The sequence below is a fragment of the Erithacus rubecula genome (genome assembly GCF_903797595.1).
Source record: "Erithacus rubecula genome assembly, chromosome: 10".
In the NCBI taxonomy this organism is placed as follows: domain Eukaryota; kingdom Metazoa; phylum Chordata; class Aves; order Passeriformes; family Muscicapidae; genus Erithacus; species Erithacus rubecula.
Window position 1 is genome coordinate 11,762,309 of NC_136662.1, and position 14,200 is coordinate 11,776,508.

The following is a 14,200-nucleotide window of genomic DNA, read 5'->3' on the forward strand; positions in this document are numbered from 1 at the left end:
TTTTAAGAAGTTAGAAGTGGTAGAAAAAATGACAAAACAATTACTAAAAACCTTTATTTATTACAGATTACAATGATCTCCAACTGCTCAGAATTTGTGGATGTGAAGTTAAGAACAAATGAAAAGAAAATATTGAACACTTTGAATAAAGACAAAGACAAAATAACTATCAGGTATTAAAAATGCATTGAAAATCAAAAGTACATTTTTAACAATAAAAAAAAAGAATTGGAGAAAATATGTATGTTTTCATCCATAGGTTTCCAATGGAAGGGAAGATAAAAACAAGAGAAATGAAAGTAAACTGGTAAATACTACATTGTCTTTTTATTTTTTATTGAAAACCTGTTATTTTATGGCTGTTGAAGTCCCTGAATTTTTTTTTTATAATTTTGCAGAGGACCAGATTTTGTATCGTTGTTTCTATTCTGAATTTCCTTGTTTTTTTCCCCATTAAAAACTTTCCTGTTCTTTGTTTACAGTGTAGCTTATATATCAAACCCATTATTTTTCCAGTCTCATTCAAGCTCAGCTGGGATGTATTCCTATTCAAGACTTTACTTTGACACAAGATACTGGCAGAATATTTAGAAATGGCTTGAGAGTTACTAGATGTATGGTAAAATTTAATCCTTTTTTTGTACATATTCTAATAAGATACAGTTTGGTTTATTAACATAGATCTGTCTTGTTTTTACAGGGTTATCTGACTTTCTGGCATCATCTAAGAAGAACTTTTCTGCTTTATTAAACTCTTTGATTTTAGCAAAGTGTTTCAGGTGCAGACTTTGGGAAAATTCACTTCATGTATCTAAACAATTGGAAAAAATTGGTAGGTAGTAGTTAGAAATCATAAAGTATAATCTTGACAGAGAATCAAAATTCATAATTAGCTTGCTAATTTCTATTGTGTCTGCTTACATAATTGAATTAGTCTCCTAATTACTTATTTGCTACAATTGAGTACCACAGTTGTCAGAAGAATCTGCCATAACAAAAGTAAGCTGTTTAGTAATTTTCTTCAGATTTTCAGTGTATTTCAGAATTGTTCTTATTCCTTAATGTTCCTCTCATTATCCCAGGCATATTCCACATTGATGTGATTGCATGTCCCTGACTGGGCTATGCTTTCCTTTTCAAGCAGCTGCTGCTGCAAGTCCTCTTACTTGTATGCATAAAAACCTTTTAATTCACATTGAAAAGGGTAGGAATCATGAAATAGAAATCAATTTATTGTGCATGAGATTCTTATACACATGATGATCAAAAGTTTCTAATGCTCTTCCTTTCACTGTATCTTGTTATTGAATGAACTTCTGGCTGGAAGTTCAGGCTTGTCATAATTATTTGAAAAGGAGTTCAGAAATTTTTGAGTTTTCTGTGTTATAAAAATGTAGTCATACTTGTTTGAGGTAGTAGTGTATCTTCCTGCTTTGATGTCTGGTCTTATCATACCTTCATACTTTCAAAATTCACTGCAGTGTTCTCTGTATTTCCTCTTTATAGAAACAGATCAGCTCTGCACTGAGCAGTGTAGTACAGAGATCTGCAAATTAGAGAGTGGCTAAACCCAGTGGTCCATGGGGTACAGTACCTTACAGCCCTTGCCTGCTCAAGTGCAGAGGCTGTAATGCTTCATTCATGTGGATTCAAAGCAAGGGCAGGCCTTTGTTAGCCTGTGCACAGCAAAGTGCACAGTGCTGGGAACACATTTCCACTATCCCACACCTGTGCCACTGTCGACACAATCATCTGAGGAATCTGCCTCATGTTCAGCATTTCTGTGGAGTTAGGATGAGTGGGATAAATATGGCACCTGCAGTGTAGACAAATCCTTTCCTGTACACTATATTCAGTAGAATAAAGTCACGTTTAGTTTTTTAGTAATGGAACGGTGTATATACAGACATCTCTGTCCAATTTTCCTTTTTTTGGGTACTTTTTTCTTATGCTGTCATAGCTCTTGCAATGTATGTTACAAATAACTGCTAACTTCCAAAGTGTCATTTGTTCCCCTCACAAGCTTCTTTTGAACACTCTTCTGACAGTTCACTCTTTTCCTGAATCAAACATTGAGTTGATGCCTGTAGTATGATATGATTTTTAACCTCTGCCTATGGCTGCTAATCCTATTCTGTTTCTTTCTGAAGTGAAATGACTTAAGTTCATAGAAATTTGCTGATACCATGTAGCATATTGAGAAATCCTTAATTTTTAAACTCTTATCTCAGCATGCTATTTTTGAACCTTAAAAATGACTTATTAATAAGTATTTCCATGGTAAGTGACTGTTCTTTGACTGACACTTGACCTTACTAAGACTAATAGTTCATTTGAATTCTTACTGCATTTCTACTACTCTTGTCCAATAATGATGCTCCCTCTTGTTGCTAAATGGTATGTTTGATTTCTGTTTGCTTGTTCTGACAGACAGGTTAATGATCAGTTGTCATACAGGATTTCTGACGTTTACTACTTGTTCAATTTAATTTCTACCCCCATTTAGTTTTTGCTCAGAAGTGTAGATGAAAATAAAAAGGTCTTATTTATATCTGATATTCTCTTCACTGGTGGAAATCCTTCTGCAATTTTAGGAATTAGGATAAGAGTTCAGCTTCAGTAAAAAAGAAACAGGGCAACAGCTCTCACAGCAGAAGTAATAGGTGAGAGATTTCAGTCTTCAGGCTGCAGAGCTTCTGCAAGGGAGCAATGAGATGGAAAAAGATGTTTTCCCTAAGTCAGACGCAAAAGATCTTCAAATACACATAAAAAGACAAAAGGTCTTCTATTTCTCTAAATTATTAAATTCTTGAGTTAAGTCTTTTCTTATAAGATTACTGTAATGTCTTCTAAGAAGCAACCTAAAAGTATCTAAAGAGTTTTCCCACTTAATTTTTGTTTTGCAGAACTGTGTGAGAAGGATTCAAATATTCATTCTAAGTATTCGGTACTATTTTTTTAAAATAAAATAAAAATTTAAAATAAAATTATTTATGCTTTGAGTTTACCTGCTCTAATGCCGTTGTTAGAATAATTTGAGGTTATTCGTTGTCCTTTAACAGCATAAAACTTGTTTCCATGTTTTTCACAGGTGTATCACTGTCAAATGCTATGGTAAATGCTGGGCTGACATCATTTAAAAAAATTGAAGACATAAATGCAAGGGAGCTTGAATTGGTAACTTACTATTTTATACATAGATAAATATGACAGGGAAAATAATGAGGACTAATGCTGTTACCAGTAAAAGCAGTAGAGTTAATATATATATATTTGCTATATGATCATAGCAGAATTTAGATGTTTAGGTGATTTATTCATATTAACTAGTAGAATTAAAAAAGCTGTGTAGCTACTGCTGGTTTTCCTTAAAAATGTGTATGGTGTTTTGTTATAGCAAATTTAATGTGAATAATGATTTTACTGATTTGTCTGGCTGTGGAAAGCAGATGCTTAAATATGTAGAATTTCATCATTCACATAGTTTGAAACAAAGGACAATATGCACTTCTGTATTAGCAGTGTTGGAAAAATATAAAAGGGAATATGTATTTACGGTTTCTCCTAGTGTATGTGAATTCTGAAAATCCAAATTTCCATTATTGCAAGTTTGAAATAAAAGTAGAATATAAATCTAAATTATCTATAAAGCACTTATTTTTTTTAGGAAAGGTAAATGTTACCCTAGGACTGGGTCTTTTGCTCTTGGCTTCTTTTCTGCAGAAACTGCTATTCCAGTGTTCTGGAAGATATAACAGACTTCTAAATCTTACTTGGACTTTTCTGTTTTGACTTTGAAAATTTGATTTCTCATTTCTGGCTCCTTTTCCATTTTTTCTTGTAATTTGTTCTGTTTTAGTTACAGCTTGTGCAACATAGAACATAGAATATCTCGTATAAAACCTGAGTAGTCATTAGCAGTTGATTGGTTGTTAACTGAATAGAAGCAGTAGCAACATGAAAAAGTCTTGGAATTTTCTCTTGGTAATGTTGCTGTTCTGGGCATCACTGATGGTAGAGAACCAAGAGTGAAAGGGGCTTTTATTGCTAACATAACTACTCATGATTTTGATTCCTTGGATTTACATCTTTGCAGATTTTAAACAGACATCCTCCTTTTGGAAACCAAATAAAAGAGTCTGTTTTGCACCTTCCAAAATATGAACTTGAAATTGAACAGGTACATTCTTTTATATTTTTTTTATGTGTTTATGCTGGTATTATTAAATAAAAAAGCAAATGCTGACTTAAAGAAATTTTGAGTCTTCACAGATAGAAGATCACACCATACTGTGACCTCCTTCCAGCTTAGTAGGTAGAATGAAAATCCTAAATCTCAAAGGAGAGCCTTGGAACAGACATTCCCCATAATATATTGGCCTCTCTTGTTGATAGCATTTTATGTTACAGATGTAAACCAGTATATTCACATTCTAGCATTATATGTGAGTCTGAGAGGCCTCTTCTGTCTTGAATTTAAACAAACCCTAGAGACAGCAAAACACCCAAATAAAGCTTACTGAAATGGTATTAGCTCATGTTTATTTTTTACAACACACTTAGGAATATAGAGAAACAGTAAATTATTATGATAACCTAGCTGATGCCCTTTCAAAGGAAGGGTAGAATTCTATGTGTAATCAAGAGCTTTGACATTCGGATATGCATTTTGTCTTTATATGGATCACAAAGATACTCTGGCTTTCTAAAATGCAAAATTTGAAAAGTAATCTTAAGGTTGGTAAAAATGAAGACACATTTGAAGTTAAAAACTCAATAGATGTGTGAAATACTATTGGTATAACAATCAGTTCTTGTTTACTTTTCATTTGTTATAATACCAGATGAGTAGCTCAATTCTCTGAACAAATATTAAATATTTGTAACTATCTTATAGGGGAATGTTGGGATGCCAAAATAGAACTGCTATATAACAAGTGTTACTCTTGCATATTTCTCTTTGCATTTGTCTGTGATTCTCAGTACTGAATCAAACTTAGAGTATTCAGCTATGGCCAAGTTGGTACTGAAAATCACTGTCTCAGAACAACAAATAAAAATTATACCACAAATTCAAATTGCTTGAGTTGAGCTTTTGTGCTTTTATCAGCAGATAGACATTGATGGAAGGGCATGTATTTTACTTTGCATGTTTTAGCAATTTTGTCTTCTGTATCATTTTCCCTAGCTTCCCAAATACAGTGACACATTGGCTGAAATCTTAGTAACCGTCAAATTAACAAACTATGAGCAGCTACAGACAAAGAGAACAGCACCAGACTTCCACTATGTTACGTTGGTCATAGGAGATGATGACAACCAAGTCATTTTTAATCAGAAAATTATGTATGTATGATCAGGCTTTTTTTGCCTCACATAGTTTTATGGTGTTGGCTTTTCATCTGTTTTGTGACTTGCAGTTTTTTAATACTTCCTCCTGATGTCTAATAGTACAAAATTTTTCTTTATCCTACAGCATTTTCTAGTCACTGTTGTCATTTAAAATGCTACACAAGATTCAGAAACCCCCAAAACATGCCAGTGTGCTTGTCAGTGCAGACAGCACGTGTAAATATCTATTCAACATCAATGTCATATTATGGAAAAGTCATAATAATTTTCCCATAAATATGAAACAAGTAAAATACCTATTAAAAAGATAGATAAACCAGTTGTTACTTAACTCCTGTTAGCTCTATTTCTTTAATTATATTTTTAAAAAATTCGGGTTTTTTGTCAGAGATGGAATGAAATTCTCCAGTTGGCTAAAAGATGCTTGGAGCAAATGGGAAAAGATAAAATCTTTTTCAACTGCTTGACCTTCATGAGAATTCTGGCTGAAATCTGGCACTGAAACTGATCTGGAGGATCCTGGCCCTCTTATGGCCATAAATCACACATTATTGGAAAGCTATTCTTAGGCCAATTATCAAGCAAAAATAAAGAACTAGGACCAAATACAGGCTCATTCACTTACAGATACCATAGCATGCAGTTGTGTTTTCATTGTCCATGTCTAACAGCTTTGCTGATGCATTACAGGGATTCTGTGCTGCTGAAAACTGGAAATTGGATGAAGAAAATTGAAGTTAAAAGAGCACTTAAATCAGAAGACATTCGTATAAATTTAATTAGTTCTGATTATGGTAGGTCAGGGTATTCTTTGAATTAAAAATAATATGCATAAGATTTTGGAACAAATTACTAGGACACTTTGTATTAAGTCAAAGTATAATGAAGTGAGCTTGTCTGGAAACAAACCTCTTTACATGTGTTTACATGTGTTTACATGTGTTTTTGTGTTTTATGTGTTTACATGTGTTTTGCATACTACCTCTCACAATTACTTATCTATTTATTTAATTTATTACTACATAAGGAACTGGGAAGCATCAAAACTGTTTCTAGGAAATAATATTTTGCTCTGTTGATACAAATTGGGATTCTCTTTTGTCCTTCTCCTTCAAGTGAGTTAACTTTCAGTAGGGATAACCTATCAGCCTGACAGGTTATTTATGCTGAGCAGAGCTCTTTGTGAATGGTTAGGTTTTGCATTGTTGTAAAGAGGTGTTGGATATGGATTCATCTCCACTTGGGTAACATGAAATTCCTACAGCTGAAAATGTTTTGCCTTACTGTGTGCAGATTTCAGCAAAGGCCCCCTCAGTGTCAATCTCCATACATTTGGAACTATAGAAGCAAATAAGGAGAGACCCTTAAAACCTTGAAACACAAAACTTTGAAAAACAATTTAAAAATAGACTGGCTCTATTAAATTCTGTCATCATGCCCCACCAGTAAAGAAGATTGCTGTGTGCTAGACTAACTGAAGTGTAGTTGATGTTTCTGCCATAAATACTGACATTGACGATCCAGCCTGGAATAATCTATATTTCTATAGCTAGGTCTGTGGCTCTGGAAAAAGGAGTCTTTTCTAACCACACAGAAAATAAAATTATCCTTTTAACTACATGTTGTATTGAGTTCAGTAAAACTCAGCACAACAGTTAATTTTTCTGCATCTGGTAACAGTGAAATTAGACTAAAATCAGGTCTTCCTAGTCCCTACTTTGAAGTCTGTTCCTATTTCAGACTGGAAGAAAATCTCACATTTTTTAAAAGCCTGTCTAGTTTTTCAGCAAATTTTATTTCCCCAATAAAAGACAAAATTACAATCTTTACAAAGGGTGTCTCTCCGTCTCTTGTGAATTCAACATGAGAAGCATTATTAACATACTCATTTTATGCCTTTGCCAGTACAGAGCTGCTGATACACCTGAACAGGGGCTGAAGTAGAGTGTAAAGTTAAAAATTTATCAGCAGTGCAAAGCCATAGATAAGTGTAGTTTTAATAGAAGAACATTTGGTTAAAGGAACTAATTTTGTTTTTCTTCTAGTAACTATGTCTTTAATTCTAAAAAATGTTTGGGACTTTTAATCTCAATCCTAAAGAATCTGGTCATGCAAGAGTATGCTTTAAGGGCAAATTATTTTTAAAAATTTCCATGATCTTTGAGTAACATGTACTTGCTTAAACACTTTAGAAAACTGAAGATATTCAGTAGTATAGAAACAGTTTAAAGAAGTTTTAATATTTTTGTCTTTTTTTTCCCAAGTTGGCCTTGATATACAGCGAGCATATACAGCCTTCTACTTACCACTAAAACCAGAGGGACGTAAGGTGGTTACAAATCAAAAATTGAAAGCTAAATCTACACTTGATATATGTTCTGGCTCAGCCCAAAGCCTGCCAGCAGCAAAAGTAGATACAGGTAAATGGTCAGATCACAGTATCTGGCTAATTCCAAAGTCAACAGAAAAATTGGATTTTCGTTCCACTAGGGAACTAGATCTTTATTTATCCCTGCTGTTTCTTTCTCAAAGGTAATAAAAATACAACTCTGCTGCTTCAACTTGTCAAGTACTGCACTGCAATTCTTTGATGATCTTGAAAGCAAGAAAAGTCATGGGTGTTTGGTATCCAATATTACTGTTTGAATTTCTGTACTATATTTATCTAGGAGGCAGATCTAAACAGGAGTTTGATTACAAGAAATATGGAAACAGAGAATGCAACCACCGCTGTAAAAATAAAGATGTGTGTGGGCATGACTGCTGTGAGTCTCAATAAATCTACTACTTCTGATACTTCTAGACAAATACAATTTAGAACAGCTCCCATCATACCAACGGCTACATTTAATAGAAGCAATACAAGCAAGAGAATGGGGCCTGAGTTGTTAAGATGCAGTCATAAAAGCAGTTACAAATAGCTTTGGCAATAGAATTTTTATAGGCACTACAATGATCAATAATACTTTTTCTACTTAGAATATGATTTTTTTAAAAAACAAGATTACTACACTTTTATATAAATACTGTGTTAGATCTTGTAGTTAGCATGTTAAATCTTTTAGAATCTTTTAACAGAAGATGCTAAGCTTAGTGGCAAAGTTTTTTGAGGTAATTTGAAAATAATTAGGATTTATTCCTTTTAACTAATCTAAAGATTATTTTGCTTCATTTTCTCAGGTAAAACTGGAGTACCTCCGAAGTCACAGATGAATGGAGACACAGAGTTTTCTTTGTACCTTGCTGATTTAAGGAGCAGGAACTCAGTTTCATCTATACCCCCAGCAAAACGGCTAAAGGTTCATTTGAATGCACTCAGCAATTTCATAGGTTTATTTTAATCTGTTACATATTTGTAGGAATTATTTGCAGAGAGAATTTTATCACTGAACGTTCAAGTTTGACTTTTCTGTGTAGGGTGCAAAAAGCAAAGAAGTACAAAGGTCCAGGAATCTTTGAGAGGTTCTACTGTTCTTTGGGACACTTCCAATGGTCCAGTTTTGTGCATGTCTTCTATATTTTTTTCTTTTGTGGCATTTGATAGGTTGTGGTTGGTGAGGTATCGTTGGAAGGTACTGCGTTTTGACTTGGTTTGGCAAAATATGACCCGAATGAAACAAATTGTGGTATTTATTATTCATGCTCCTAAGAGCCCTTTTTTTGACTGGCAGGTAGATCCACTTGTTTATAAGAAAACCATCCCTATTAGTTTTGAACTTCTGAAAGATTTCATGGCTTTCACTTTATTCCTCTGAATGTAGTGTTAAACTAGATCTTTCTGCAGCAAGAATGACATTTGAGGTATTGGAGGATTTTATTTTCACCTCACAGTTTTGTTTGCTTGCAATAGAGGATTATTTAGCCTTCAGCTAACACAGATGAGGGTCAATCAGTCTGGCTTTGCCAGGGTGCTTGGATACCTCCTCTAGAAGCACACAATTCAAACCTTTTTAACTGGGTACATTAAAGAAGCAGACATCAGAGACGTTTTATGACATTTAAATATTACACTAACTTACAATATTAATAATGTCATTAAGCTTGTTAAAAAATAACAGTTCTCAGTATGTTTCAATCTTAAACGTTACAATATTTTGCTTTCTTTAGATGCAGATGTTAAATCAAGCTGAAAATGTGGATCTCAAAAAATTTGTTTTTACACCTAAATCTTTATTGCCAGCCTTGCCAAGGTACTGCTAAGAGTTGTTTTGTGAATAAAATTATTTTGCAGCTTTCTGCAAATGTTTTACTGACATGTCACTGATATTTTTTTTAAATAGGTCCAGCAATAAACTGTCATCTTTATCACCTTCAGTGGACCAGACAGATAATACCTTAGGAGTATCTCAGAAAGAACTGCAATCCTGGAATTGTGGAAAAGGTAGTAAGTTATTGCTAATGTTTAAAATTACAGTGTTCACTGTTTTGATCCTTAAATTAATGCTTCATATTTTTCTGCCACAGATAAAAGCAGCTACTGTTTTTCAGATGCTTTGAATGTGAACTTTGACCTGAGAGATGATATTTGGGATGATATTGATGATGAGAAATTGGTATTTGCTAGTAATTTTGTCAGTAGAGAATTAGGTAAGTTTATTTCAACAAACTTTTTCCTACATACAAATTGTTCTATTTGAGAATTGTTGTCTATTTGAGAATAATTACAGTATACAATGAATAGAACCACCTGACATTTTTGGTTAATTGACTCGACTGACAGGTTTATTATTCTACCTTGAATGTCACATATATTTTGACAAATCTATTAGAGAAGGGAGAGTTGAAAAATCACAATTAAAACTTTTTGATGGCCTGCAACTGCATAATTTTGGTTGCATAATGTATACTGACTGTATATCTCTGCTTATCTGTATATCAGCCAAAAACCCACAGAAGAAATATTTCAAGTGTTAAGGCACTTTCTTATTTTTTAAAGTATTATTTATGATATCATGTGAAATATTTAGAGAGGCGGTTGTGGCTGCTTCTCAACTCTCATTTAAAACTCTTATCTTTCCCAGAACTTGGAAATATCTGCCTTCCAGATGAAAGTCAACCTCTCTGCCAGTATACAACAAGCAAAGCCACACATAACATTTCAAAACAGTAAGGCTTACATAATTTACTACTATTTTATTCAGTTTAGAATATTGTCTGAATTTCCCATGTAGCTCTGTAATTAAGTATACATAAGATTGTTCACTTGTAAAAGTGGGTGAAATTTCAATGTTTAAAAGGTGTGAGTTGTTGAATGATTTTAATTTGGTTTTTATTTAAGTGTGCAGGTAAATAAGTAGAAAATCCGGAACTGAAAAGCAAATAATTTTGCCCTTCTGTAATGATACTGTAATTATTCAATTTGGTATTTTCAGTTCATGCACAGTACAAGACAACACCAATATTCAGAACTCAGATGTTTCTATGGTCAGTAGCACATCAAAAGTGAATTTATCTGTACAGAATAGAAATACAACTTTGGTGAGTAAAAATATATTGATAACAGAATTTTCTATTATTAGAGTATTTATTGTGTAAATATATTTGCCATATCTGACTTATGAATCAATTAGGACATCCTGAATTTCTGAACCTCTCTGTGTTGTCCAAACCTTCATGCATTCTGTGTTCAGTGGGATATTCCTGATGCAAAGAAATAGGATATGAATTTTTCTTTATATAGCATGATCTCGAAACTATTTAATCAATTTGATAGTTTTTCTTTCCAGTATATAGTTAGATTCATCACATGCCTGGTCCTTGTAATACCAGTGTTGCATTCTACAACAATCTATGAATTTCAGCTGGTTTAACCATATATCCTTTTTAACTTTTATGTTGCAGTTGAGTTTTCAAGAAAAAATGCATTCAAGTCTTTCTCAAGAGCAAAAACATTTACAGTGTTCCTCCATCCCAGAAATAATCTCAGACTCTTCTAAAATCACTAGGAAAGAAGACTTCTTTATTTTCACAAAAGAACAGGAAAAAGAAGTAGATACTAGGTAATTATAACATATATATGTTTTTCTGTTTCCAGAAAGTGTTCCAGTGCTTAGTTTTTCATGGAACACAGCACTTTAGGCAATGTGTTAGTTTCTAATATTTATTGTTAAAAAGTTTAGTTTTCACAATAATAGTAACAATTAACTTTTCTTAAAAGAAAAATTACTTTAAATTACTTTGCTTATCTTGGTTTCTCTTGACTCTACAGGATGTTCCAAATTCCATAGGTTTTTGATGTGCTATAGCTAATTTATTTGCTTGTTTCCTTAATCTTCTTTAGATATCTTCTTGATGATGAATCCAATGATGTCAAGCCCTTTCTTGGAATATTTGATGGTATTTTGTAAAACATGTAGACAAAATACATTGTAAGTGCTGGGAAAAAAGTTTACAGTGAAGGCTTCAGTTAAGAGAATTTGATTTCTGTTGTATACCTATTTATCAATAGCTAGATTGCTGCACAGAGTATATAATAACAAAACTGATGGCTAATTTATAGAAAACAAGAAATAATATTTTGTTTTGAAAAGTACTTAAGTGGCTTTTTTGTTGATCTTGCTGTTTTCAGGATTATAAAGAAAAATATTGAAATATGTCAAAGGAGTATAGTTCATAAATTGAGGGTGCTTTTATAGATATCAGAAAAACCCATTAGAGAAAGAAAGGGATTTGTAGTATTGTGTTTGTAATAATATGTCCTGCTTCTCAAGTAATCTTTAAGTGAATGCAAAACTTTCCTTGGAAATTTTGTAATGTTGTTTGGGTTTTTCTTTCAGTTTCTCTAAAGTTGAATTTTTCATAGTACAGAGTCTGCAAAATAATTAGATTTATAAATAGAAATAATAGAATGGTAAATTGTTCTAGATATTCCCTTTGACTGTGCTATGAACATGTCCAGAAGGTGCTACTTAAGCAGATACGTTTCCAGATTCTCAGCAAACCAGTTTTTAAATATATGTAAAAATACTCTAAACCTCTGTTGCCTGTTCAGTTTCATACCCAAGGTCATAAAATAGACACCAGGCATTGGATTTGGGTGTCTTCTTGTAGCTTTAGTGTTTGAATAGTGGACCTTACAAGTTCAGCAGTTAGTGGAATAGATATTGCCTAAAATACAAGAGAATATAAATTCTTACTGTTAATTATTCAAAAGGTGAATAATTAAAATGTTACAATCACCTGTGGAACATTAGCTGTCTGCTCTTTCAACATTGTTTGTGGTGAAACTAAATGCAGCCATGTTTTACTGCACTACCAGGTTGTTATTTTCTAAGCTAATAACATTTTGCTTGACTACAGTGTTTCCTTATGCTTTTGACTTTATATAACTCTTTCTTTGCATGAAAGAATGGTCTAATCTAAGCCTCAATACTCACCCCTCAATGTTTTTGACTGTGCAAATGCCAGCAGGCTGAAGTTTAACTTCCTTTTCTGCACCTCAAATACTTTATTACATCTCGAAGCTATTAGTATGTCAGATCTCTTTCAGTCAGATTTTTTTTTAAATTAATCTTCCAAATGGATGTAACTCAGAATTACTATACTACTGCTACATTTAGCCCAGCAGTCCTAGTCACGTACACATTCCAGTTCTGTGTCAGGGTAAGATTTAAGAATGCAGATTTTATCTCCTGCTCATCACCATCTGATTTCCATGGGAAACAGATGGTTCCTGGGCAGATACAGTGGTGTTTCTCAAAAGATGCTTCATATAAATGACCAGGGGACCAAAACCCCAAGTCATGCCCCAGAAGGTCAATGTTGACATAGCTATGGAGCATTGTAATTGCCACTTTTTAATTGAATCCCATTAAGTGATAAACCTAGTTCACCTGGACTCCCTGTCTAGTCACCAGAAAGAGGCAGACACTGTCAGAAGATATTTCAGATTGTAAGTGGGCTGAATTACTCTCTGGTGGAACTCTCCAAATTACCTGTGATGAGAGTGACATGGAGAAGCTGGTGTGCTGTCATTTACGACAGGCTCTCTGAATATTGCCTTAGTTGTGCATATGAGACACTGAGTTCCTTTATCCAGGTAAGGATCTAATTTCCCTAAGGTGAATAAAATGGCAAAAGATGGCTGAGCTTTGTTTCAGGTGCTGACCAAGTGCTAAAAGGGACTAATTAAATTCAACAGGATATCATCAGACATTTTCACTAAGCTACTAACAATGAGCAAAATACAGAAAAATATTTTTTAAAAAATACATTAAAACATTGTTAGAGTCTAAACTGATCCTTATTTTAATTTTACATAGAGTTGAAACTTTAAATGAGTGGCTTGAGTTTCAATCAGTGGGATTGTGTAAGTAATTCTTTGGGGATACAGTAGGATGCCACAGACTTTAGTCTGGGGATGATTCTACAAAATTTACATTATAAAAATACTCTTTCCTGTAATGAAAGAAAATTCAGTGTGATGAGAAGTCAGGTTTTACTATCTTACTTGTGTGATTCTATAATAAAATTCCATAATAAAATACATGCTTATACCTGCTTTTGATTTAACTTCAACTTCCTTGTATGCTTCCTTGTCCTATCACACATATTGATTTCAAAATATAAACTGAGGTCAACCATATCGTGCCTGAAGAAAATGCAGTATGCACTCAAAACCCATAATCTTGAAGAACAGTGGGAAAATAAGTATAATGTTTAAACATGTTGCCAGACATATTTGTGTATAAGGTAAGCTTATGGCACACAGAATACTGCAAATGTATTGTGACATAATTTTCATTGTGTGGTGCAATGTCTTGAGCACATTTTAATTATGTAGCCTTTATTCATTTGAAGATTTTCATGAGTTAAACATTACAGTAATTGTTAAAATAAGAACATCAGA

At 33.2% G+C, this 14,200-nt stretch overlaps 1 protein-coding gene across 1 annotated transcript in view; it reads left to right on the forward strand.

Moving 5' to 3' along the window:
- Window positions 1–12,365, forward strand: part of HFM1 (helicase for meiosis 1) — a gene marked incomplete at its 5' end in the record, with an annotated part of 31,629 nt that extends 19,264 nt beyond the window's left edge. The window contains 18 exons of the mRNA XM_079314054.1: window positions 67–173; window positions 260–307; window positions 517–614; window positions 701–832; window positions 3,092–3,177; window positions 4,097–4,180; window positions 5,189–5,346; window positions 6,043–6,146; window positions 7,617–7,772; window positions 8,022–8,117; window positions 8,533–8,651; window positions 9,460–9,542; window positions 9,633–9,736; window positions 9,841–9,939; window positions 10,374–10,458; window positions 10,725–10,830; window positions 11,194–11,351; window positions 11,633–12,365. Of these exons, the coding sequence (XP_079170180.1) occupies window positions 67–173; window positions 260–307; window positions 517–614; window positions 701–832; window positions 3,092–3,177; window positions 4,097–4,180; window positions 5,189–5,346; window positions 6,043–6,146; window positions 7,617–7,772; window positions 8,022–8,117; window positions 8,533–8,651; window positions 9,460–9,542; window positions 9,633–9,736; window positions 9,841–9,939; window positions 10,374–10,458; window positions 10,725–10,830; window positions 11,194–11,351; window positions 11,633–11,699 (1,890 nt within the window). The 3' untranslated portion in view covers window positions 11,700–12,365. The remainder of the gene's footprint in view (window positions 1–66; window positions 174–259; window positions 308–516; window positions 615–700; window positions 833–3,091; window positions 3,178–4,096; window positions 4,181–5,188; window positions 5,347–6,042; window positions 6,147–7,616; window positions 7,773–8,021; window positions 8,118–8,532; window positions 8,652–9,459; window positions 9,543–9,632; window positions 9,737–9,840; window positions 9,940–10,373; window positions 10,459–10,724; window positions 10,831–11,193; window positions 11,352–11,632) is intronic.
- Window positions 12,366–14,200: the final 1,835 nt, after the last annotated feature.